General features: G+C 43.5%; 1 protein-coding gene across 3 annotated transcripts in view; it reads left to right on the top strand.

The window, feature by feature from the left end:
- The window catches only part of NF1 (neurofibromin 1), a 143,202-nt gene extending 125,185 nt beyond the window's left edge, over window positions 1-18,017 (top strand). For 2 of the 3 annotated variants that reach the window (XM_019493384.2, XM_019493383.2), the window contains one exon: window positions 11,945-18,017. In XM_019493384.2, the coding sequence (XP_019348929.1) occupies window positions 11,945-12,087 (143 nt within the window). In that variant the 3' untranslated portion in view covers window positions 12,088-18,017. Of the gene's footprint in view, window positions 1-3,970; window positions 4,042-11,944 lie in introns of all 3 variants that reach the window. The other variant, XM_014608060.3, reaches the window with a different exon arrangement.
- Window positions 18,018-24,456: the final 6,439 nt, after the last annotated feature.

Raw genomic sequence — 24,456 nt, 5'->3', positions numbered from 1 at the left:
CTTTCCTGCCTCTTACTCATACCAGTGTGCTCTGTAATTTTGCTGTGTTCAAATTACTACAGCACTGACAGTTAATCAGTGTTTACTCCCATATTTATTTTCCTGTTCTTGACAAGAAGGCTTATAGCATCTTGCTTGCCTCTGGGCCTGAGTTCTTGCAACAAGCTGCGTTCAGCACTTCTATTTTCTGAGTAGCTTCTACTGGCCCAAAGCCAGGAGTTAGTTCAGCTCCAGAAATCTGGCCTCCCAGTTCCCCTTTCTGCTCACAGCTGCTGTGCACGGTTCTTTGTGTTTCTAATGAATATTATGCCTACAGAAGATGAAGCAATACCTTTTCAAGTGAGTAATAATACCCTAACACTGTTTGACTGTATGAGCGACCTCAACACAGCTTTGTGAAAAAGTAAACTTTTTTTTTTAGATCAGGTAAAACCATCTAGTTGATTTAATCATTGAAGTACTAAGTGCTAGGGTTATGTCATAAGAAAATTCAGCCCAGCTAGAAAAAAATCATCCTATTTAAAATAAAACAAAACATAGTTTGCTTTCCAGTTTCTGGCCCAGCCGGGGCAATTTTATTTTTGCTAAGTATCTTTGGTCCAAGTAAGGAAACTGAAAAGAGGGGTACTGGTTTGTTCACAAAGTTGTACCTGTCTGTTATCACAGCTTGCTTCAGGGAGGCTTGTATTGTCGCTGGGGTGTTGGTATTGTGTCTGTGTTGCCATGTTGAGACCAAGTAACATGGCAACATTGGTCTGGAAGGAGCTTCCTAAATATAAATCATATCATCAAGTGCAGGTTGCTGCCACAGGCAGGAGCTCTGTATAATTAATTGAATGAAAAGCAGGTGAAGAATTGGAGTAGGATGGAGATTAAAGGTCACAAGATGTCAACTAAAATAATCAACGCTAGTTAGTATTAAATCAGCATTTAATAAGCCTTCTAGAGATCCCTAGAAATCTTTTTGTCATGTCGTAAGCATGTTGCATGTTTTTAATGTTACCATTTTATTAATTTCTTAAGAAATGGTTTTAGCCCTGACTGTTAACCATCATTAATGTGACTGTTAACCATCATTAATGTGGTTGGCCGAAATATTAAAAAGTGATAGTGAATTGAGCAAAATTGGTCAACTTTATTATTAAAAGTGAAAGATTAAGGTCTGGACCCTCCTGTGAATGTTTGTAAATGGACAAAATTAATTGAAAATTATTACTAATAAATTATAAATACTAATAATATCTAAAATTATTAAAATGAAAAGAGTTCACAGTGAAAAACTCTCTGCTAATCTGTCCCTTATACAGCATTGTAATATAGTAGTTTCACTGTTGTCCTCTGTGGGCAATTAGCAAAATCGAACCTGATTAATAGGGTGGGAAAAAAAAATGAAATAAGGACATTAAAAACAAAAAAATCAGGGCATGCCGAGTCAGTGTGGACAAAATAGTAATAGAGATCCCTGTCTTTAAGGCATCTCTCTTCTCATTTGCAATCATATGACACCTCCGTGGTGACTCCAGTTTTCATACAGTGAAATGATATTGGACAAGAATTTGTGTAGTAAGGGATGAGTTTTCTTCAAGGATGGGGGGAAACTTCACTGTGTATTACCCTTTTACTTCATCATCACCTCCCAACTGCTGTTTTTCTCAGCTAGGAAAAATGAACTAGCCAGCACTCTGCAGGCCACCAGTAATTGTTTCCACAGATTGCTGCTGCGGTCAGTGGGGATGCAGTTTACAAATTGCTGATTTAAAGGACGTGCTTTGATTAGAGGTGCACCAATAAGAGATTTTGGAGGGTTGTACTGATAGCCAGTTTTTAAGGAGGCATATCGGCCAATACCAGTCTGATTTCCAATAAGCAGCCTGGCAGCCTGAAGATCTGCGTGCAGCCGGTAAGTCTGTCGTGGTGGAAGGAGAGGCAGGATAGAAGGGGCGTGGGTGGGGCAGATCAAGGCCTCTGCGGTGAGGGAGGTGTGGGGCTGCAGCAGGCACTGCCCAGCCAGGGCGGGTTGCAGGACAGAGCCATGGCTCATCTGGGGGGCGTGGGGAGGGGTGCGGTGGCCCCTGCTGCTGCGTGCACCCCAGCAGGCACAGGGAGCATGCACCTTCTGGATCTGGGTGGGGCGGCTGCAGCTGCGGGCTGTGGCCGAGGCAGTGCCAGGCGCTTCCTGGCCGGAGCTGCATTCAGGGTGGGAGGTGGCAGCACTGGGAGGGGGACTACATGGGGGTGGGGGCTGCAGCCCCCCCATAATTCGCCGTTGCCCCCTCCCAGCACCACTGTCACCCACCCTGAGTGCAGCCCCAGCCCAGGACCACCCCCCCATGCACACGCCCTCCCACCTCATGCCCTCCCATGTTGTGCACAGTGGCAGGTACTGCCCCTCTCTCCGCGTGCCCCCCAGACAAGCCACGGTTCCGTCCTGTGCCCCGCTCTGCCCTGGCTGGGCAGCCGCAGCCCCACTCCCTCCCTCATTGCGGGGACCTTGATCTGCCACCCCGTGCCCTTTCCGTCCCCTTCCCCTTCCACCACAACAGACTTACCAGCTGCACGCAGCTCTTCAAGTTGCTGGGCTGTGCTCCTCGCTGCCTACCTGCTGTGCTGCTGCTGCACGCATGCACGGGCATGTTAGCCAAATTATCAGCCACATCAGGCCAGTTTCCGATACAGTACATTTTCTTTATATCGGTGCTGATCTGATATCGGACCATTGTATCGGTGCACCTCTAGCTTTCACTTAAATAGAATTAGTAAAAATTAACTAACTAAAAAAAAATCAAGTGGCTGGTGTCTGTCTTTTTGCATTTGTCAGTATTATAAATGTTTTGTTTGTAATAATGAAGATTGTTTAATGAAGTGCAAGGTTAGAGATTGTGAAGCGTCTGCTTTGCGGTCACAAGGCGCTGGAAGTACAGCTTGTTGGAGCAGGCTCAAGTAATAGAGTCCGCTGGAGCGTGGCAATTACTGTGCTCCAGCAGACTCCTGCGTCACGTGTATCAGCATCCCCACACTGAAAAATGGCAGCGAGGGCACTTTAAAGCTCACTCAATGAGCTTTAGTTAAAGCGCCCCTCCACCATATTTCAGCATGGGGATGCTGATACACGTGATGCCTGGGCTGCTTTAATTAGAGCAGCTCTCAGAGCCGCTCTCATTAAAGCACCGTGCCTTCCCCCTCTTCACTCCCAGAGCACATGTATAAATGACCTGAATGTTAGTGCTGTAGAAGCTAGTAAGAGGTGACCTAAAGCTCTCCGTTTTAGCATTTAGCATCTGTTGATGTTAAAAACTTAAAGGAGGCAGAAGAGAAAAATGAAGTTTTCAGGCTGAAAGGGAAGCTGTATATGGGTTTGAACACACAGAATATATTTTCACCAGGGTAAAATCAAGAGAGTAGACCGAAGACAAATGTAATGTACACAAAGCCAATTCAAATTCTGGGGTAAAACTTCATCTCTTTAAATTGTGCTCTTGCACGGGTGAATCTCCATAGCTTATTCCCACTGTAGGCATTTCCTCAAGGCAAGCAGGATGGTTCTTGCTTCCCATATCACCTACTGGGAAGGCACTGTAATAGCTACTTACTGTTTGCAGCTTCCCTTATGTATGTGTCTGCTGATCTGCTTCATATCCTGGGGTAGCTTACATCAGGGTACAAATCTAAGTTATGCTAACATAAGTGTCTTATGTGCCCAGGCCTCTCAATTCTTGTATTCCTCATACAACTTACAGAACTGATTTGTATTTTTCGGCTTTGTGTTATATGGATGAGTAATTAAATAATTACTACATAACATCCCGATTTAAAAAAAAAAAAAAAAAAGTAAGTCCTTCCATTAAATCCATCACCCAAAAAAACTTATTTTCCTAGAACCTCTATCTATGGTAACTAAGCTTTTTTTTTTTGTAGATAACTACATGATGCAGAAGATGATACGTTTTAATTTTTTTAAACTTATTTTCAGAACTTTTCAAATACATGCACCAAATGAGAGGAATACAGAAGGATACATCACGTCATCTATTAAGAACATAGGTATAAATCGTAACTTAATCTAGGCAAAAGCTTTCCTAAGTTATCAATGATTCCTGTCCAACACACCTTGAAGGGCTGATGTTCAGAGGGAAGGTGCTCGATGCTTTCTGATAATCAGCCCTCAAATGTGTCTCAAATCAGGCACCTAAAAATTAAAGCACCCCAAAATCATCAGTAACTTATGAAAGTCTTGCTCTGTGTCCTTAACTGAAATGTTCTTCTCTCCCTTCTCTTTGCCTTTATTTCTCACTAGCATCTTGCTGCTTTCCTGGAATGTACCTGCCGCATTCTGGCAATGGAAGGGAAGGAGGTTAAGAATTAAAGCAATGGTTCTCCAGCTTTCTCGCATTGTGGACCAATTCATAAAGCACAGATCCTTCTTTAGTCCACCCCTCCCCTCTCCCTCATTTTTTCACTGCTCAAGCTCGGGCTGCCAACAAGTCTTCACTGGTTTATAGTGTGGTGGTAAACCTGAACAGCTTTGGGTGTTTTTAGTTAGAACCTGTCTTTCATTGATCTGCTTTGTCACCATTGTCTGCAACTAAGGATGCGTTTTGAGTTGTATTGGAGGCTTAGCTTATCGGGGAAGTCAGATCCTTGCCATGCACATCTGCTCATTCCTCCTACTGGGTCTGTTGGGATGCAAGTAGGCATCTATCAAGATGAAATGCCACAGTATGGGATCTGAGGTGACCATACAATCTTTTTTTAAGAGGTGCAGCAGCCACAGCACCACAAGGTAAAGCAAGACCGCCACTGTGATCCACATGCTATAGAACCACTGACCTAGAAAATCAACTTTGGGCAATACCAGTGTTCCCATATCACAGCAAATTAAGTAAATGTAGCACTGACCACTGATTTATACAAATAAGTTTTCAGTATGGTAACAAAGTATATTGAAAGTTGCAGGCATTAGAAATTTTCCATTTTCTGCCTTTGGAAATGGGAGAACTAGGCAAAACCATTGTTTATAAATGTTTTGTCTGTCATATTCTTTTTTCTTATCATGGACATTATTCACTTATGTTTTTTTCTTTCATTCTGTGTCTGTGAAGCTTTTCTGCCTTGCTCTAAATCAGCAGTTTTCATGCAGCTTCCTCATCAAGGTACTCTCTACTTTCATCCTATTTGCACGAGATACTGCTTGATCTGCATTAGAGTTGGGCTCATGGCATGAGAAGTCATTTACTAATCTCTTTAAACACAGGAATGACTCCAGAGTACTTGTAAGTAAGTGCCAGTCTGTTGCGTTTCTTGTCAAGTAAAGAGCAAATGATAATATTTAGAATGCAGCAAGTGGGATTGCAAGCCCCATCCTTTCGAGGGAAGGCAGTTTTGAGAATGGAGAAGTTGGCACCTTGATATCAAAGGGCAAGCTATAAAGGTATTCTGTTGCTGCTGCCAGGCAAAGAATAGAGGGGGGGAAATGTTTCATTTGAATTAGTAGGCAATCAGTTCTGAGCGTTAATAATTAAAGGACTTGGGTTGCCTTTTTTGAAAGAGTCGTTTTACAACTTCAGCTCATGCATAGAGAAATACAGAAGAAATGCAGAGAATGGTTTTGGGGTTGTTTTTTTTGTCTCAACCATTTGGGCTGCTTCCTCATTTTCACTGTATTTGGTGAATCTGAACTGTGGAGTTTCTTCATCTCTTTATGTGAAGTGGAAGTATAAAATAAACCACAACTGACATGAAGAATCAAATGCATTTACTTGAGTTTAGAAATAGCCCTATAACGTTGTAAAATAGTGGGGCTGATTCTGCACTCATGCGTGAAAATGAGAGAATCCGCTGTGTGTCTAGTCAGAACAAGAGGCCGGTTTCCCCACTAGGAAACAGAAAACAGTAGGAGGTCTGTGGTTTGTAGTAAAAATGGTTTTACAACTTTTTATTCAGTCAGTAAATTGTCACTTGGTTTTGCCTTCCATAATTGGGTAACAATATAATCTGAAGCTCTGTTAACATATCGTTTTCCCCCACTTGTTCTAGTTTTTGCTTTGGGCCACACTTTAGCTGCTAACATTACAATCATTCTCTGCGCAGCGTTCATTCCAGTGCTGACCACTTACCATGATTGCTCTTGAGAATACTTTATGAACATACCATGCTTGATGCATTCATTTTGCTACAGAAATAACGAGGCAGAAACTCCGTTACACCAAGACATTTGTACGAGAACAATTTTTCAAAATAAACTGGCTTCAGTATAAAATTAGTCATTGACTAGAAGTCTGTTTGCATTGAAATGATGTTTCAGCTCTGGTGATTTTGTCTTAGGGTCTTAGCAATAATGACTCGTAATTCGTGGTCCCTTCTGTGTGGACCGTATTCAGAAGTGCTTGCCTTAAGGGTTGTATTGTTCTGGCATAAAACGTTAAGCATTTACCATTAACTTATTGCATCTGAAAGAATGTAGAGAGGATATAATGCCACTTAGAAAAACTTATACATTTGAACTTAAATCCTATTGATGGTTTCATCCTGATACGCTACCCTCTGAGCCTTGTCCCTCCTTTGCACTGTGTGAGTGCAGTTCTAATAAAGGGTTTGAGACATTGAGTACTTGGCACAAACCACATAAGATGCATTGAAATTTCCTCTTCTAATAACCTCTCTTCTCGGGCACTCACTGTGGTCTTTAAAAGAAGTTGTGATTTACAAGAATTTAAGTAACGTTTTAATTGCTGTTTGTCATCACTCAAAAAAGCAGTTCATTCTTAAAGTGCATGTTCCTATCAATTCTACTTCTGGCGGGCATGTGCCCCAAGCCTGTGAGATCCAGATTTTTTCGCCTGTGCCCTGGATGCGATTTGTACCCCTGAGGCTGTAGTTGGAGGGGTTGGGGACTGTGTGCAGTACCTTTCACATTTGATACATTAGTTCTGTAATGTTCACATCTGATTCGTAGGCTTGCAAATATGAAGGGCTTTTTCCTTTTACAACGAAGGGAGGGGTTTGTTTCCCTTTCAGGCAGACCTGATACAGCACCAGTAACGTTTTCAATCATCTTGTTTGACATGCTTTTGTTGACAGTAAATCAAGTCTCTGGTTATTTCTGGCCAAGCTGAGAGATTGATTTTGAGTCCAGTTACTTCCTTGCTTGGGGGGGTTATAGAGAAATTAGTATTTTATGAAAGGTGCTGGAGTGAAGTCATGAGTCTGTCACGTAGTACAGTACAACTAACAGCAATGCAGATGTTTCTCAAGTTACCCCACCCCATTACCTTGTCCCTAACCTGGAAGATCTGCTTTGAAGAGGAATAAGGAGCATACTTCGCTCAAGACCCCGGCCTCTGTTGACATTCCCTTAACCATTTTGATGCGCGTGCCTTTCAGCAGTGAGCACTTGTCTGTAAGAACTGGGCTGATGTCTTTCATTTCATGTGGGCTACCAAACAGGGTAGGAGTCATACCAGCCACACGTTATGGTAAGAAATGTTACCCAGTCCCCTGAGCCATCCATTCCCTGGGACTTGTCATGGCCCATTTTTATGCTGGGGCATTTTCAGCAACTCTTTTACTCTTTGTACAATGAGTAGACATTGAATGCAAAATAAGGAAGCTAAGCATGCAAGCTGAGGAAGTATGGGTTGGATGAATGGACTGTAAGGTGGATAGAAAACTGGCTGGATCGTCAGGCTTAAAGCGGGTAGCAATCAATGGCTTAATGTCTAGTTGGCAGTGGGTATCAAGTGGATTGCCCCAGGGGTCAGTCCTAGGGCCAGTTTTGTTTAGTGACCCGGAAGATGGGATGGGGTGGACCCTTAGTGCGTTTGTGGATGACATCGAGGTGGGAGGAGTAGTAGATATGCTGGAGAGCAAGGCTAAGATTTAGGGAGGCCTTGACAAATTGGAGGATTGGACCAAAAGAAATGTCATGGAGTTCCTTCCATTGGGACAAGTGCAAAGTCCTGCACTTAGGACAGAGCAATCCCATGCACCGGTACAGGCTGGGGGCTGACTGGCTGGGCAGCAGCTCTGCAGAAAAGGACCTGGGGGTTACAGTGGACAATATGCTGAATATGAGCCAGCAGTGTAGCCTCGCTGCAAAGAAGGCTCACAGTGTACTGGGCTGCGTTAGTAGGAGGGTTGCCAGAGAATTGAGGGAAGTGATTATTCCACTCTGTTTGGCACTGGTGAGGCCACATCTGAAGTACTGTGTCCAGTTTTGGGTCCCCCTCTGGGGAAAGGATGTGGACAAATTGGAGAGTCCAGGAGGGCAATGAAAATGGTAAGGATGACTTATGAGGAGAGACTGAAGGAACTGGGCTATTTAGTCTAGAGAAGAGAAGACCGAGGTGGGATTTAATTGTAGCTACTTGAAGGGTGGTTCCAAAGAGGATGGATCTGGACTGGTCTCAGTGGTGGCAGATGACAGAACAAGGAGCAACGGTTTCAATTTGCAGCAAGGGACGTTTAGGTTAGAGTTTAGGGCAAACTTTCTTACTAGAAGGGTAGTGAAGCACTGGAACATGCTGCCCGGAGAGGTGGTGGAGTCTCCATCCTTGGAGGTTTTTAAGACCCCACTAGACAAAGCCTTGGCTGGGATGATCTAGTTGGGGATAGTTTTGCTTTGAGCAGGGAGTTGGATTAGATGATATGAGGTCCCTGCCAACTGTAAATTTATATGATTCTGTGATTCTGTATTTGGAATACCAATATGTATAACCTTTCAGCTCTGACCTTTAAAATGCAAATCAGACCAAATTTGTTGAATTCACTATGGTTTGCCTGCTCCCTGTACTACACAGTACAGGCAACCCCTGCTTAACACTGTTTCACTTAGCGCTATTTCGCTATAACGCTCATTTGAAATTGATACCTGATTTCACTTAACGCTCAGTGAGTTCTGTTATAATGCTCGCGGTCGCCATCCTGGGTCATTAAAAACAATTTCATTCGCCCTCTTGGGGTGTCAGATACTTTTGGTTTCACTCAACGCTCATTTTTTCAGGAACCAATTAAGAGCGCTAAGCGGGGGTTGCCTGTACCTGATATGGAACATGATGCCGATGAGAAGTTACGATGTGCAGATCTGTGCACGATTAGCAGAGATCCTGGTTTCCTCTGAGTAAAATAAATAAATCCTACATTTTCTGATTTAAAAAAAGAACCCAAAATCCATATTTTTCTGTGATTATAAATAGATATATCTATATCCATAAGATTCTTTTAGGGGTGCCATGGAGGGGCCAAGCAATATTAGCACGGTTAAGTGTGGAAACACGTCCGTGTAGTTTACAAGATAAGCCCAGAGATTTCAAATGGGAATTCATAGTGGTAAAACTATTCTGTGGTCTTTCTCTGAGGTCTTGGCAACAAAAGAATCGATCTAGTATTTTTCTGTAATAAAAAAAAAAGCGACAGCTAAGAGCTGGCATTTTTTGAGAGGTGCTTCAAGTCTAACGAGGGATTCCTCGAGTTTGTCGAGGTTGAGAACCACTGTTAATCGGCTGCATAAACTTCTTTTTGCCTCAGCTGTTCAAGGCCCGTGTAGTGCTTACCTACCTACCAGGTGAGTCCAGTGTTCCCAGGGACTAAAACTCAGCCTAATTCCATGCCCAAATTCTGCAGAGGATCTTTAACATTTCTAGTACTTATTGCTAAGAATTTGAGGGCAGAATTATTAGGAGCAATTTCATTGCAGCTGGGCAGTGTTGCTAAAAGCAGTGATTTTTGACTCTTAGAAACGAACACTGTCTGGCATTGAAAATGCCTTTGTTACTATTTATATTTCAGTATTGACTAGATCCCTATTGTGCTAGGAGCTGTGCATTCACATCATAGGCTACGTGTCCCTGCCCTGAAGGACTAACAGTGTTCAAGTATTATCTCTATATTATGGGTGAGGAACAGGCACAAAGAAATCGATTGACTGACTTGCCTGGCAAAGCCAGGAACTGAAGCCCCATCTTCAGTCTTCATACACTGTTTTAAACACTGAACCATCTTTCCTCCTCTGAAATGTCAGCTCCCATTTTGTTCAAAACCAACAAGAATGTAAATGTCCACCTCTTCCTTCAGCAAAGAGGGATTTCAGTAAAAGTCCTTGAATGAAATTCCCTTCAGTCCACTGTACCCACTTCACATTCAGAAGCGAACTCAAGAAAAAATGTTCATCTTAGGGTTATGATTCAGTTCATATACAAAAGAAATTTGAAAAGAAGTCACTTGAAATGATTGTGGGCTCAGAGGCTGGATATGTTTTCAAGTAAGGATGGAAAATGTGCTACTCACTGTATACTGGTTTTATCTCTGAATGCATGCTTTTTAATATAGATCAGAAACAGAAGGTAGTTGTTCGTATTCTCCCTCTAAGACCCCCAAGACCTGAGCCTCATACAGAGAAAAGAAGCTTACTGCAGTGTGTGCACGCTATTTAAATAGCGTGTACCGTAACATTTTGGGTTAGTTGAAACAACAAAAAAATAGTGGATACTAGAGAGAGGGCTGTAATCCAGGTCTATATTTCCTGCAGTGAAACACTGATTTCAGTTTAGAAAATGCTTTACTGGACTCAGTGCAAGTGTCCGCATATTTTCATTTGGTGGTGGTGAAGGCATATTGGATTTAAACATGCCAGGACATTCCTAGAGGCTTGTTTATTTCGATTAGTGGGTCTTTTGGTTTGTTTTTTTTTTCTTTTTAATATCTTCTGACTTTGTACAGCAATTAAACGCATAGCAAATATGGTGTTTTGGTTTTAAAGGCTGTTTTCACAAGTTGTAATTAATGTTGGTAAGTATATGATGATTGTATGTATAATTATGGCAGTTTAGAATCTGGATGTGTGTTGTCATCCCTTTCTACATGCTTTGTGAAAACATCAAATCTCATCCTGAAGGCAGTTTTTCATACTTTGCAAACTTGTATCAAGTGTATTCTTCCTTTGCAAGAGTTCACGGTTCGTGAGATTTACATACATCTCTTTTTTACTAAATCAGTAGATTATACATAATTTTAAAATACGTCCACTATCTTACCAGTTCCTCACCAAAATGTAAGTGTTTAAGTTTTACCCCAGAGCAGTGTAACCATATTTTTATGGTAAGGGGCTGCGTTTCTGTGTAGTGATTTGAACTTAAGTGTTAAACACTACACGATCTCAAGATTTCTCCCATTGTGCAGGATTTTTTATAACTGAACTGTTATCCATTAAAATTAGTCCTACAGTGGGGTTGGATTTTAAATTAAAGGCTGTTTTCACTAAGCATTTTCTGCTTAGGTGGATAGTCACATCCTTAATTCCCATTTCCCGCCATCACCCCAGTAACACCAAGCATATTGAGCTAATGTCCTGAATTGAAGTGCAGCCCATGTCTGCAGTCAACATAAAAATGACCTCATCGTTCGGTGGCAAAACAGAGCTGGCAATGCCAACGGTGCTTTGCTGCGTGTAGGGAACCTCAACCTTTTCTGCAGAAAATGAGAAGTAGAGGAAAGGAGTCTGCTAAGAAATGAAACAAAGGCCAGAGTAGTGGACTCTTCGCGGTGTCCCGAATCTGAGACCGTCCCGTACGAGTTGGGCATGAATTCTTATGGGCTCAAGCCAGCTTGATTTAGTGCGTTTACATTGTTGGGAGGGGATCTGAGCAATGTAGGCGATTGGAAGGCGACCTCTGCTGGGAAATTATGGTAAGGTTTATATTGAAAATGCTCTTTGGTCTTAGCCTGCCTGCTTCTAGCTTTTACCTGCAATAATTCTTGTTTCCATTTACGTTCTTTTCTGCAACTGTATTACCTTAGCTGGAGGAATGTGTCTTTTTTTTTTTTTTCCCCCCCTGCCTTTTAAGATACTTAAATGTCTTTGTGCTAAGTGATTTGCAGAAAACACTGCCCTTAAGCATTCAGTCACAAGATAAATGGGACTGAGACTCCTGTCCCCTTTATTTCCCTGCAGGAATTGACAAGGAGAACGTGGAACTCTCGCCTACCACGGGACACTCCAACAGCGGAAGGACACGCCACGGGTCTGCGAGTCAAGTGCAAAAGCAGCGAAGTGCCGGCAGTTTCAAACGTCACAGCATTAAAAAGATTGTGTGAAGCTTTTTTTTGGAAACTAACTGACATACTCGGGCTTCTCACTCGTGGCCCTCCACCAGTTGCGATGCTGCACTTAATTTTTAACGTTCCCATCCTGTCAGCCGCGTTGCCAGATGATCAACTCTTGAAACATTGCCTGAGTTTTAATGCCTTCTTTACCCTTCTCCTGTTTTTTGATTTAAGCCAGTGTTCCGGAACCATTCTACAAAACGGTGTGTAGACCCCGAAGAACTTTGTAGGTGAAGAAAGTCTGGAATTCGTTAACACTGCAGTACAGTAACTGTTCAGAGATGAAAGCCATTTCTCATAGACAGTTCTACCTTGCTTTTGTTATTATGCCTTGTTTGTTTCTTCTTTAAAGGAAAGTGTTAATGCTTAATTGTGTTTGCACACTTCTCAAGTTAGTGTCTTTATGAGCCAGGGCAAGTAACTATAATCCTGGTTTTAATTCAGATCCATCAGATTTTTAGCTGTGGACTTTTTTTTACCATACTTAAAAGAGTCCTATGATATTAGCCACAGTGCGGTAAGCCTCACCAGGGGTTGATCAATTTTTAGCAATTAGCAATAAAAGTAAGAGGACAAGGAGGCCATTTAAGTCTCTCCATTCCCCAGAACTTAGCTTCATATACTTGCAACTACATATGGACCAGACTGGACAAACTGACTTTTTTCCAAAGCACATTTATTTTTGCTGAACTTTGACTGCACTAAAAAATATGATTGTATAGAGGAAGCAAATTGTCAAGAGTGGATTTTTATGCTGTCATAGAAACTGCTTTTTTTGTTTCCATTTAGCATGCACTCTAGTTTTGCCCTTTCTGCCAATGCATGCACCTTCAGGGAAATCCTGGCAAAAGTAACTGTTGGGATATGGAGAGGAAAAATTATATGAATTAACTTCCAACTTTCATAGAGTTGTGTGTGGCAGAGCTGCTTTAGTGCTGCCTAAACAATGAGACAGAAAATAATTTATGTACATTTAAAGTACCGTATTTACTTGAACACAAGACAAGTTCCCCCTCTCAATCAGCATGGGGAAAAAGGCCCTTCATTTTATATCACATACAAAGAAACCTTATTATAGACATTATCAAGTCGTGGTGAGCCACTGCTTTGCATACATTTTGCTTCCTCTTCGCTCCCACAGCTGAGCTGTGCCTTTCTTTCCCATTAGCAGTGATTCCTGTTTCTTTACCAGCCTGAAATTTCTAGCAAACATCACCAAGCGGGGTCCCGAACAGTTAATCCTAAAACCCTCTGTTGTCACCTCTCTCAGCCTGTCTTATATGATTATAGATTTCATAGATTTTTAGGGTCGGAAGGGACCTTGGTAGATTGAGTCCGACCTCCTGCCCTGGGTAGGAAAGAGTGCTGGGCTCAGATGACCCCAGCCAGATTACATTGGCCCTGCCCTCCATGAGGTGGAGCTGGACCAGGTTGCCCTGTGCCTCATCTGCCTATAAATTTTCAAAGGATCCCAAGATTCTTGACAAGAACACCCAGTTCCAGTAATGAGTAGGGGGCTAATTAGCGCAAATTCAAGGCGATCCTCCAATAATTAGATTCTGTGCCTGGAAATTTGTAACACATTTATACATTTTCCACAGGGCTCGGTCCTTGGGCCTGGACTGTTTAACATCTTCAACAGCAACTTGGACGAGGGGGTAAAAAGCACCCTGTTCAAATTTGTAGACGACACTAAGATGTATGAGGAAGTGGACATGCTAGAGGGAGGAATAGGCTGCAGTAGGATCTGGACAGGTTACAGGGGTGGACAGCATGGAGAGGGTCCAGAGGAGGGCCACCCGCATGATCAGGGGGCAGCAGGGCAGGCCCTACAAGGGGAGGCTAAGGGACTTGAACCTGATCAGCTGCCACAAGAGAAGTCTGAAGCGGGATCTAGTGGCCGTTTACAAACTAGTCAGAGAGGATCAGCAGGCATTGGGGGAGTCCCTGTTCCCCCGAGCACTACCAGGAGTGACTAGAAATAACGCTCACAAGCTGGCAGAGGGTAGATTCAGGCTAGACATCAGGAGGCGCTACTTCACAGTCAGGGCGGCTAGGACCTGGAACCAGCTTCCAAGGGAAGTGGTGCTGGCTCCTACCCTGGGGGTCTTTAAGAGGAGGCTGGATGAACACCTTGCCGGGGTCGTTTGACCCCACTACTCTTTCCTGCCATGGCAGGGGGTCAGGTCAGACTTGATGATCTGCTCAGGTCCCTTCCGACCCTACCAACTATGAAACTATTTTCCATAAATCAAATCTAATTATTGGGAGGAGGGGTCATCTTATATTTGAGTAAATATGGTACATCATTTTAAAAACAAACAGCAAAAAACGAATGAGTTTGTCAAACCCAGACTACGTATGAATGAATGTTTGCAATGCAATTTCTGCTACTGGCGTAGACAATTTCACTCAAATTTCATCTTGCAGTTTCCAAAAATTCTTTTATTATTTTTAATTTGCAAGACTTACATTTGGGCTTTATAAGAAAGAAGTAAACTGAAATTACTTTCTATCACTGTGAAAGACTTGTCAACTTACAGCAGTATATTAACAATGGATGACTGTGATAATATGCTGCTATGCTGAATAATGTTGTAGCACTTAGTGTTGCAGATTACTACCTTTGGACTCAAATTGTACAGAACATTTTGATCTCGGTGGTAAACGTACATTCTGACAAAAAGGGTATGTCCTCTGGGTGCTCATATTAGGGCTAAATATATCTTCTGCTAAAGAATAGTAAACTTTTTAGTGCCAGGTCCCTGTTTAGAAATTAACAATTTATGAATGGCTTTAGGGTAAGGAAAAAGGTATATACAGTATTAAAAACAAACAAACAAAAAAAACAGTGTGCAATTTTAATAGTGGCTTTCAGTAAATCAAACTCCACAGCTAAATTTACTAGAGAATGGTTACAATTAAGTGTTCCGATTTTATTGATATAGCACATAATTCACATTTATTCACACAGTAACGGTGTAACATGTTTATGTAAATAAAAATTGCCTTTATTGTATTGATTTAGAAAATAACAATTTAATTTTTTTAATTTGTTTACAGTCCTGGAAAAACTATGAACACAAACTTAATATGCAAATAGTTTGCCAAAATAAGAGGAAAACTTAGAATTAGTTATCTTGAACTAGATAGGTTGAAAAATCTGAAGACTTGTGCAATTAACCAAACTTTTTTTTTTATTATTATTCTTTTTGGTTACGTAGGAGCTGCAGTACAAACTCAATTATTGAAATGGTTCAAAACTTACGAAGTGGATTACGAGGATAGAACTGAATTTAGGAATAGAGCAGTGACCAGTGCCAGGTACTAAGCTGTTAAGCATTCATAGTCTGCGACATCACAGATAAAATCTCTCATCTAGTACATCCAGATGTGTAGTAGTCAGTTGCTAAATCACCATCATTTAAATATCTGGATCATACTGAATCAGGCTAATTCATAACTCTTTCATTTTTGTTAGACAGCAAAACTTGAAGGAATCTAATGTTATTTTTCACTGTATTGGGGAGTAGGAAAAAATCTTTTAAAGTTAACAGGCTGTTAGAAAAACGTGGCTTTTAGGTCTTTCCGTTTCCCTTGGAGCTCATTTTCCAAAAAGTTGCTTTTTTGGGTTAGGTTGAGAGCATCTGAAAGCATCTTCTTCATTGATCTGAGGCTGCCCAAATAAAGCAATTGGAAATAATGAAAATTTAAAACTGCGCATGCTGTGGAATCAAAGTGAACAAATTTTATTTTTTAATTTTAAGACTTACTGCGGTCTCTTGATCCCAGTTAGCCAAAAAATGATTTCACATCAGCATGATAACATAGTAACTCATTTAGTATACCCTTGGGTGTGAGGGAAGGAAACCTGCCATGTAATCTTTCCACTATTGGGCTTAGATCTGGACATTTCAGAGCATGGGTGTCAAACTCATTTGTCTGAGAACACTGAATTCCATGTTTAATTCTGGTCTGTGGGCCAGGGTATAAATGCAGGACCATACTCCTGACATTGCACAGTGGAACACAACACTTCTTCGGACACTGGTGTAAAGATTAGGGCACAAATATGGCCTTCACGTAGTGAGTAAATATCCATTAGTGGTTATTTGTTCAGTGCCTTACTGTTGCATTTATCACTGGGAAAACCTGCTTGCTTACCCATTGCACCCACTGATCTTTTTGCCCTTTTCTTCCTCTTCCTCCTAAACCCTTTCCTCTGTCCTTCTTGTCTCACCCCCGCCCCCACACTTTTTAGTTTCCTCTGTCCTTTGCTTTGCATTTCCTTCCCTGAAGCCACCCCAAATTCCCAACCCAGTCTGTTTTGTTCCCTTCCAGGATTCCTATTCTGTCTTCTAAAGCAATCAGTAATTAGTTAAGACGGCCCCTGAAGCATCATCATTGGACTGGAAATTTAATACGCCTGCCTAGAGCATGGGAATTCAGCTCTCCAAATCATTGTTTTAGGCAGCCATCACTGCACCCGTTACACTGTATGCACTCTTTTAGCCCGTGTGCAGACATTCAGTTTCTACTGGGAGATCTGCCACTCACCCAGTAGAAACCACAAGTGTACAGATGTTCCAGCTTGTTCTCCTGGAGCAAAAACGGCAGTTCCAGGAGAAAACTTGACTACAAACAGGTAGAAAACACTTGCTGGAGAGCTTCTCCTGGGAGAATGAATGTCTTCACACTTTCCTGTAACAACTCCTCCTGGCGACCAGGAGAAGCGGAGCTGTGGGGCAAGGCTCCCGTGCCTTCCAGAGACTGGGGTTGCACCAGTCTGGAGAAGGTGCAAGGAGGCAGCTTCCACCCCGCCTGTAAGCAGTGGTGGGGAGGAAAGGAGAGAGGATCAGCCAGCAGCTGCTCCCTGCCTGCGTTGCCTCTGCATCCGTGGCACCTACTTACTACTACTTTTTCCACAAATGCTTAGAGTCTGGAGAACCAGGATGACATGCAGACCGCATAAATGCATCTTGGAGACTGAAGGTTTGACACCCCTGTTCTAGAACGTGTTATCCATTATGCATTGTCCACATGACATACTGTAAAAAGAATTAACATTTGCTCGTCTGTATTCTCCCCAACTTAAAGTTAACTCAGTAGTATTATAATAGTACATAAACTACCTGTTAATTATGCCAGTGTTTCTGCTTTAATGTGCATGAGACTTATTTTCCACAAACAGGAAGCATTTCAAATAAGCATTGTGAACTGAGCATTTGGGAAAGTGCCAGTGCTCTATTCCTAATTGGTTTGTAGGTTTTAGGTCCTTTTCTGTTTCATTCGAAGGTCATTTTTTTTTCCTCAAATGTAATAAAGCACGTCTTAATGTTATGCAACAGACTTGCCACAGAAAGTCACTTTTAGTGTTGGCCACACAGTTTTTTTTAATGCAGTATATTCACCTGTAAATAGTTTTTGTGTAAAATTTGACAGAAAAGTATATTTACTACACTGTAAATACATGTGACAATATATTGTATTATTTTGCTTTTTTGTAAAGCAGTTAGTTGCTGTATATGTATAACATACAAATTTGATTATTCTAGTGTTAGTAATTGTTAACTACTACTTCTCCTTCCTGCTGTTGCGTTATGTCATTTAAAGAAAAAAAAATGCTGTGTACTATAAACTTACACTGTGTATGATACCTTATTCTTTCCATTTGGGCCTCAACTTTGAAAATGTTTCCTTGATCTACAATCCTGTTAATATTGTAAGCAAAGTGTGTGGCAGCCGGTAAAAAAAAACAAACCAACAAACCAACAAAAAGCCCTGCCGACTCCCACACGCAGTTGGTAACTGTAGGTAAAAAAACTGTAGAAAACATGGTTTCAGATAATTGTTGTTCGCCCCATTCCCCCCTCATGTATGTACTTCCCTTTTTTGAAGTAAAATGTAAATTCTCAACCTGCTTTGACTTGTTTGGGGGTCATTTTCTCCAAAGTTTCTAACTTGATTTTATTGTCTTAAATCCTTTTCCCCTTTCTAGGTTCTTGGGAATTTGACTTGGGAAACCAAGGTCCTAATCAGTAACCCATTTAAATCAGCTGGAGGTTTTCTACTGACTTCGTTAGACCCAGTCCTCAGACCTGAATGCCCGCCGTCTGTAGGGAAGTTCTGTATTGGTTCATAATTGAGCGCTTTGGATTCCTCTCTCAAGACATTTTTCACTTGTAAATGGTCTTGCAGACTTTTAGATCAGTGGTTAACTAACTGGACCAAATCCTGCCCTCTGTACACGTAGCGGACGAACACCTATAAACACGACTTCACGTCACATCGTTGCAATTCAAAAGATGGTCCTAATTGAAACCACACCAGTTTTCCTGAACCATTTCTTCAGACACGCAGAGTTAATATTTTCATAACTAAAGAAATCTTCATCTTCCAAAAATAACTTTCACTATAGTATGTTTATTCAGGTTTTCCTATTTTGAAAGCCTGGAGTTTGAACTTATCAGCTGAATGTCGAAAGCAATTCTTTACTGCAGCAGCTTGATTGTAATTAGATCTGTTTTCTTTAGGAAAATCTGTACTTTTCTATTTAAAATATGCTACTGCTGTATTTAGCCTTTTTTGTAAATTGGTGAGAAGATGGGGAAAATGTTTTAAATTCAGAAAGTATTGACTCAGATTTTCTGAGACGTGTGAGTGCTGCAGAAAGCTGAGCATAGTGTGACCTGCTGGGCTGCAAATACATTTATACATAATGTATCAAACATTCACTGTATTGATGCACTAAACCTTATAACATAGAATATTGCCTTTGCCGATGGATGGGACTGTGCGAGTGAAGAATAGCAGTTTCTGAAGGCTTTTTGGCAGAGGCTTTGGATTGCCTTAATTTGCTACCCAAGAGAAATGAAGGAGTAATTTGTTGCAGTAAAGCGGTATTTTTCCAGTTACTTTTTTAATAAGCATCATCATTAGCCTAGATCAGGGATCAGCAACCCCCGGCACGTGTGCCAGAGCATGGCATGCGAGGCCATTTTGCTTGGCATGCCACCGCTGGCCCAGGCTCTGGGCAGCTGCCACCAGCCACAGAACCCCAGGCTGCTCCCAGCAGGCAGCTGGGAGGCTGCAAGCCCTGCTGCAAGCAGTCTGGGCTCCAGGGCAGGCAGCAGCTACCCAGAGCCTGGGCCAGCTGCAGCTGGGAGGCTGCAAACAGCTGTGCTGGGCTCCGGAGCCCCAGCATCAGCTCCGTGTTGGCGGCGACTGCACATGCGCCTCTGAGGCGTGCATGCAGCCGCTGGCAATTTGGATGTGATGCCGAGGGTCTGGAGCAGGGGCGACATCAAGTTCTTCCCGGTGGGGGTCTGGGTTCAGCTGGTTGAGGAGGCTCCACCCGTCCCAACGCTGCTGCCACCTGCCTACCCCACTCCTGTGCTCCTAAGTTCATCCTAGCCCCCCACAGGGAAGAGGCTGGCACCACCCTGCCAGGAGCGCCACACCTCTGCGGGCTCAGCTGCACAGGGCGAGCGGGCAGCCGCAGTGCTGGGAGAGGTGGCTACAGGGGAGGGGGGCGGCTAAAGTGAACTTTGTGGTGGCTATAGCCCCCCTTCCCCCCCCAAGCCCTCTCTAGTGCCAACCTTGCAGCTGCATGATGGGTGAGCTCCAGGCTGGGGCCTCAGTGGGCTGTGTGCGCGTCTGTGGCTGAGTGTGTGTGTGTGCGTGCACACGTGTGCGCATCTGTGTGTCTGGTTCTCTGCGTGTGTGCATGCGTGCACACGTGTTTGGTTCTAGGGGGTGTCTGTTCTGCGTGTGCACATGTGTCGTTCTCTGCAGGTGCACACGTGTCTGGTTCTCTCCTTTCTCTTTTCTTTTTTTCTCTCATCTTTCTTTTTCTCTTCTTTCTCTCTCATCACAACATGCTTAACAACAAAAGAATACAGAACAACATAGGTAGTATATGCAATTTTATTTATTGTCACCAGGTTTAGAATTTTTAGAAAACCTGGTATTTACTGTAAAAAAAATAAAATAAATTATTAACTATATTAATATGCGTGCGTCCTGCCATGTACCTCCCACCCTGGTCTTGTTTTTCTGGCGTGCCGGCACTCCGGCGCCTTACAAGGTAGACATTATGTTTTTTTCACCATGCCGGCCAAGAACGTTGCTTACCCTTGGCCTAGATAATTATATACATATAGGTGCTTGCCAAATCCCATTGCGAAACTGAGACGGGTAAAACTGGTTACCTGGGGTAGGTGAAAATTTTGCTTTTTAATAGGCAAAAATGTCACAAACGCGCAAGGACTTGATTTTTGTAGTTAACAAAAAAAACAAAGAGTCAATTGTGTGTGTTTTTTATTAGAATTGGGGGTAAGATGCATCAGATTGCTACAGGAATAAATTAATTGCTTTCTAGTGCTGAGTCTTCCATCTCATCATCATCCGAACTCGGAGAGAGCAGGTTTGGAGCTCCCCCTCCTGGGTGCTGGGGATTTTTCCCTATGGGACCTCTTCCCATAATATTGTGCACCAGATGGGGACAACATTTTAAGAAGGATTCTTGTGCTCTCTCTGGTTCCCAAGCAGTGTCAGTGTTGTAATGACAGTGATTGCTGACTGGGAAATGTAACATAGGGATGTCATTTATTTTAGATGACATTTGGTGAAATTTAGCAGCTAGAGGAACAACGAGTCCTTTCTTACCAGCCAGAAGCCTGTTACACTAATTTGAGATGTTTAGTCTCAAAAACAAATGAACAGTCCAAGCCCATCCTTCCCACTTACCAAGAAGTCACGTTCCCCACACCAACCTAGTACTGAAATATTAGTGAATAGTAGAAGTTTCCAGCAGACAAACTTGTAGGACTAAGTTAGGAACATTTTCTGTTTGGTGTGAGCAGCATCATTAAGCCTTTTCAGATGCAGTCTTTCTCTGTTAGATTATTTATGCTCTGAAGACTTCTAGACTTCTCAGTCGGTCAGAAAGAGCCTTGCAATAGTTAATAATGAGTCATTCCCCGTAGGGGCCAATATTTCTCCATCCCACCATGTCCCGAATTCCTTAGGGGTTAAATAAGTGATTTCTCCAGAACCAAAGGCAAGAGATTTGTAATGCTGTGTAGATATACTGCATGGATCCCTTGTCTGAGTCCTGGGCATGGTGCCCTCTCCTGTATTTTTCTATTAAAACTTTTCATTGTGGCAATCTCAAGCTGAGAGGAAAGAGATAGAAGCTCTCACAACACCTGATTACGTGTTATCACAACATCTACCCCACAACTCAGCCTCTTATGGGAAGTAGGATCAGTCGTGCATTTAAATTGCATCATTAATCTACTTGCATCTTTTGCCAAATCTCTTTCTGGGCACAGAACATCTAAGCTGTGTCCCCTTGATGTCTGTAGGTCACTACTCTACAAGAAAAACCCAGCCTCTGCCTCTATGTAACTTTCCCCAAAACTATGTATTTTGAAAGAATGAAAAGCCAACCCATTTCAAGCCCAAGATTATCCAGCTGGGTTTCAGGATGTATCAAACTGATGAACTAAGTAGTAAGATGTCTCTGCTGCTTCCTAGAGAAGCAGACTCATTTATAGGCATCTGCAAGGCAGTCCACCCAGGGACTTCTCTCTTTTGTAGCCACCGCATTTGTTCACTCTTGCAAATGTCTTGCTAGTACAGATCAACTTTTATAGTCAAATCGACAACTTAGTTTTCTCAGCATGCTTGAACATACAACTAAAATGTATCGTGTGATCTAATGCCTGGGGATGGGAAATGAGAAACCTGCATTTTCCTGCAGCCTCTGCCACTGACTTTTAGTGACCTTGGCTGAGTCTCTTAATCTCTGTCCATATTTCTTTCCCGCTCTAGGTCTCTCAGTGTGGGCAGTGCACATTGGCATAAGGTAAGGTGTGCATTCAAACAGATGGGTTGGTATAACTCCTCATTTGGATGCTCTTATTCCAATACAGGAGTGCCTTTTTCCAGTTTGCTGTGTTGCCTTGGAAGTCATTTACAGTGCAAGGGCTTGACTACTTGGGAGCACTTAAGAAAATGTATCTGCTTTTAAAGTGAGCTCGTTAAACCCATTAAACTCCTTTGTGAAAAACTTTTCAAAAGAAAAGCTACCCTTCATTTGGATTAGTTTACATTGCTTTGGGCTCCCTTTGTAACCTTGGCCAAGTCACTTAACCTCCCATATGCTTCAGTCGCAGGATTGTCCAATCCAAGACATTTTTTTCACTTACAATCTGCAAACTTTTTACTGACAATATTTTTTTCTTTGCCGTATGTTTTTACTGACTTTTTTACATCACCTGGACAAAGGTCCAGGTGTTAAATTTAAAGGTTGAACACCAACCATAGTAAATAATAATAAAAATAAAAAAAAGAATTGTTTGGTAGTCAATAAAAAGTTTGCAGCTTATCAGCAGGGATCCTGGGTTTTTTCCTGATAAAAGTAGCAAATTCTCTGATAAACCCCCCCCCCCCCAAAAATCCGTGATTAAATGAAACACCACTAATATATATATATATATATATATATATATATATATATATATATGATATCAATTGAACACAGTGTTTTATTGATATATTTACAATTGTAAAGCAATTTGGAAGCCTACCAGTGCCTCAATCACTATAATAAAATCAATTCTAAATACCTATACATTTTGGTATTTGATTTGGGGGGTTTTATCATGGAAAATCAGCACTCTCCCCTGCCTCCTTAGCTCACAGAACGCAGGTCCAGGCCCCTTACTCCCGAGCTACAGCCCCCAGCCCTGCTGGTGCCCCTCACCCCCCACCAACAGCCCCCTGCCCCCCCAGCCGTGCCAGAGGGGGGTGCCAGGGCTATGGGGCCAGGGACCTGGGTTTGCAGCCCCCTTGCAGCAGTGCCCGAGCCCTGGCACCCAATGCCCACGCCACCAGAGGCAGCAGGGGCTGCAGCATAGGGTAGTGTGGATCCCTGCTCCTCCCACGGTGAGCAGCACAGCCAGAGTGGAGCCTGTGGTGGGAGGCTGCCTGCTGCAGGCCTGGGGTGGGGGGCAGCTCCCTACTTCTGTGCACACTCCCGGGGGGCAGGGAGACTTGTGCCCCCCAGATCTGCGCGTGGGATGGGTGTGGGCTGCCCACTGTGGGCTCAGGCTCACTGCCCTGCTGCCCTTCCCTGGGACCTCTACAGCCCAACCGGCAGGACCTGGCACAGCAGGGCAGAGCACGGCCAAGCAGGGAAACTCCTTGCCGCTGTGAGCTGTGCACCGCACTGGTGATATGCCCCCTGCCTACCCTGTGGCAGTGATGGGCACAACCCTATGCTGCTGCCCCCAGTGCTGCTGGACGGGCAGGGGTTGCATCGCCAGGGCGGCGTGTGGCTCGCAGCAGCAAGGAGCTTCCCTGCTCTGCCCTGCTGCGCTGGGTCCTGCCCACTGGGCTTGCACAGATCTGGGAGGCATGGGTCCCCTGTGCCCCCAGGGTGTGTGTGCAACAGCAGGGAGCTGGCCTCACCGCCCCCCCAATCTCTTGGATGAGCCGCCTGCAGCCCTGTCCCGATCCCCACTGGGGCCCTGTGGCCATTCATTCTGGCCCTGGGCCTCAAACCCCATGCATGCCCCGGCAGGTCAGCAGCCCCAGCCCTCCCTCCCTCCCTATGGGGTCCTCAATCTCCCCTCCTTCCCCCCCCCCACTTACCTTTGGGAGTCTCTCTCCAGGCTGCCCTGATGGCCATGTGCATATTCATGCACGTGGTGCCTCCTTCCTGACCGCCCTCTTCCCGCTCCCCCCATCCCATGGCAGGCTGGAACACCGTCAGCCTGCAAAAAGCTCCTTGCAAAAGTGCAAAATCCATGTGTTTCTTCGTTAAAATGAGAAATCCATGTTTTTTCTCAGGTAAAGGGGGAAATCTGCTTTGTTTTCTCCGTTTTCCCACGGGCAACAGAAAACCCGGATCCCTGCTTATCAGTAAAAAAACAAAAAAACAATGTCTTGGGGAGGCAACCCTGCTTGATAGCAGCAATCAGTTTTACACCATGCTGATCCCACCCCAAAGGTCCCCTACCCGCCCCCACACCCTGATACCCCAGAACGCACTCTGTACTGTGCTGCGCCCCCCTCCCCGACCTCCGCTGCTCCATCCCTCCATCCCATCCTGGCATGGTTCCCCAAAGAAGGACTACTGTCTGCCTACTTGCGAGGTAAGCAATGTTACAGGCAGGTGACAGGACACAGCAGCAGCACATGGCTTTGGGGGAGGGGGCTCCAGAGCCTCCCGTGGACTACAAATCCCCGAGAGAATTCTCCTTGCAGGGCGCTGCGCTCCTGCTCAGACACCACACGGCACTGTTTTGCTCTGCCTGTCATTCAATGCTTGCCTCCAGCTTCTTTCCCATA

Source organism: Alligator mississippiensis, chromosome 14, assembly GCF_030867095.1.
Source record: "Alligator mississippiensis isolate rAllMis1 chromosome 14, rAllMis1, whole genome shotgun sequence".
Classification (NCBI taxonomy): Eukaryota; Metazoa; Chordata; order Crocodylia; family Alligatoridae; genus Alligator; species Alligator mississippiensis.
This window is presented reverse-complemented; position numbering and strand designations above follow the sequence as displayed.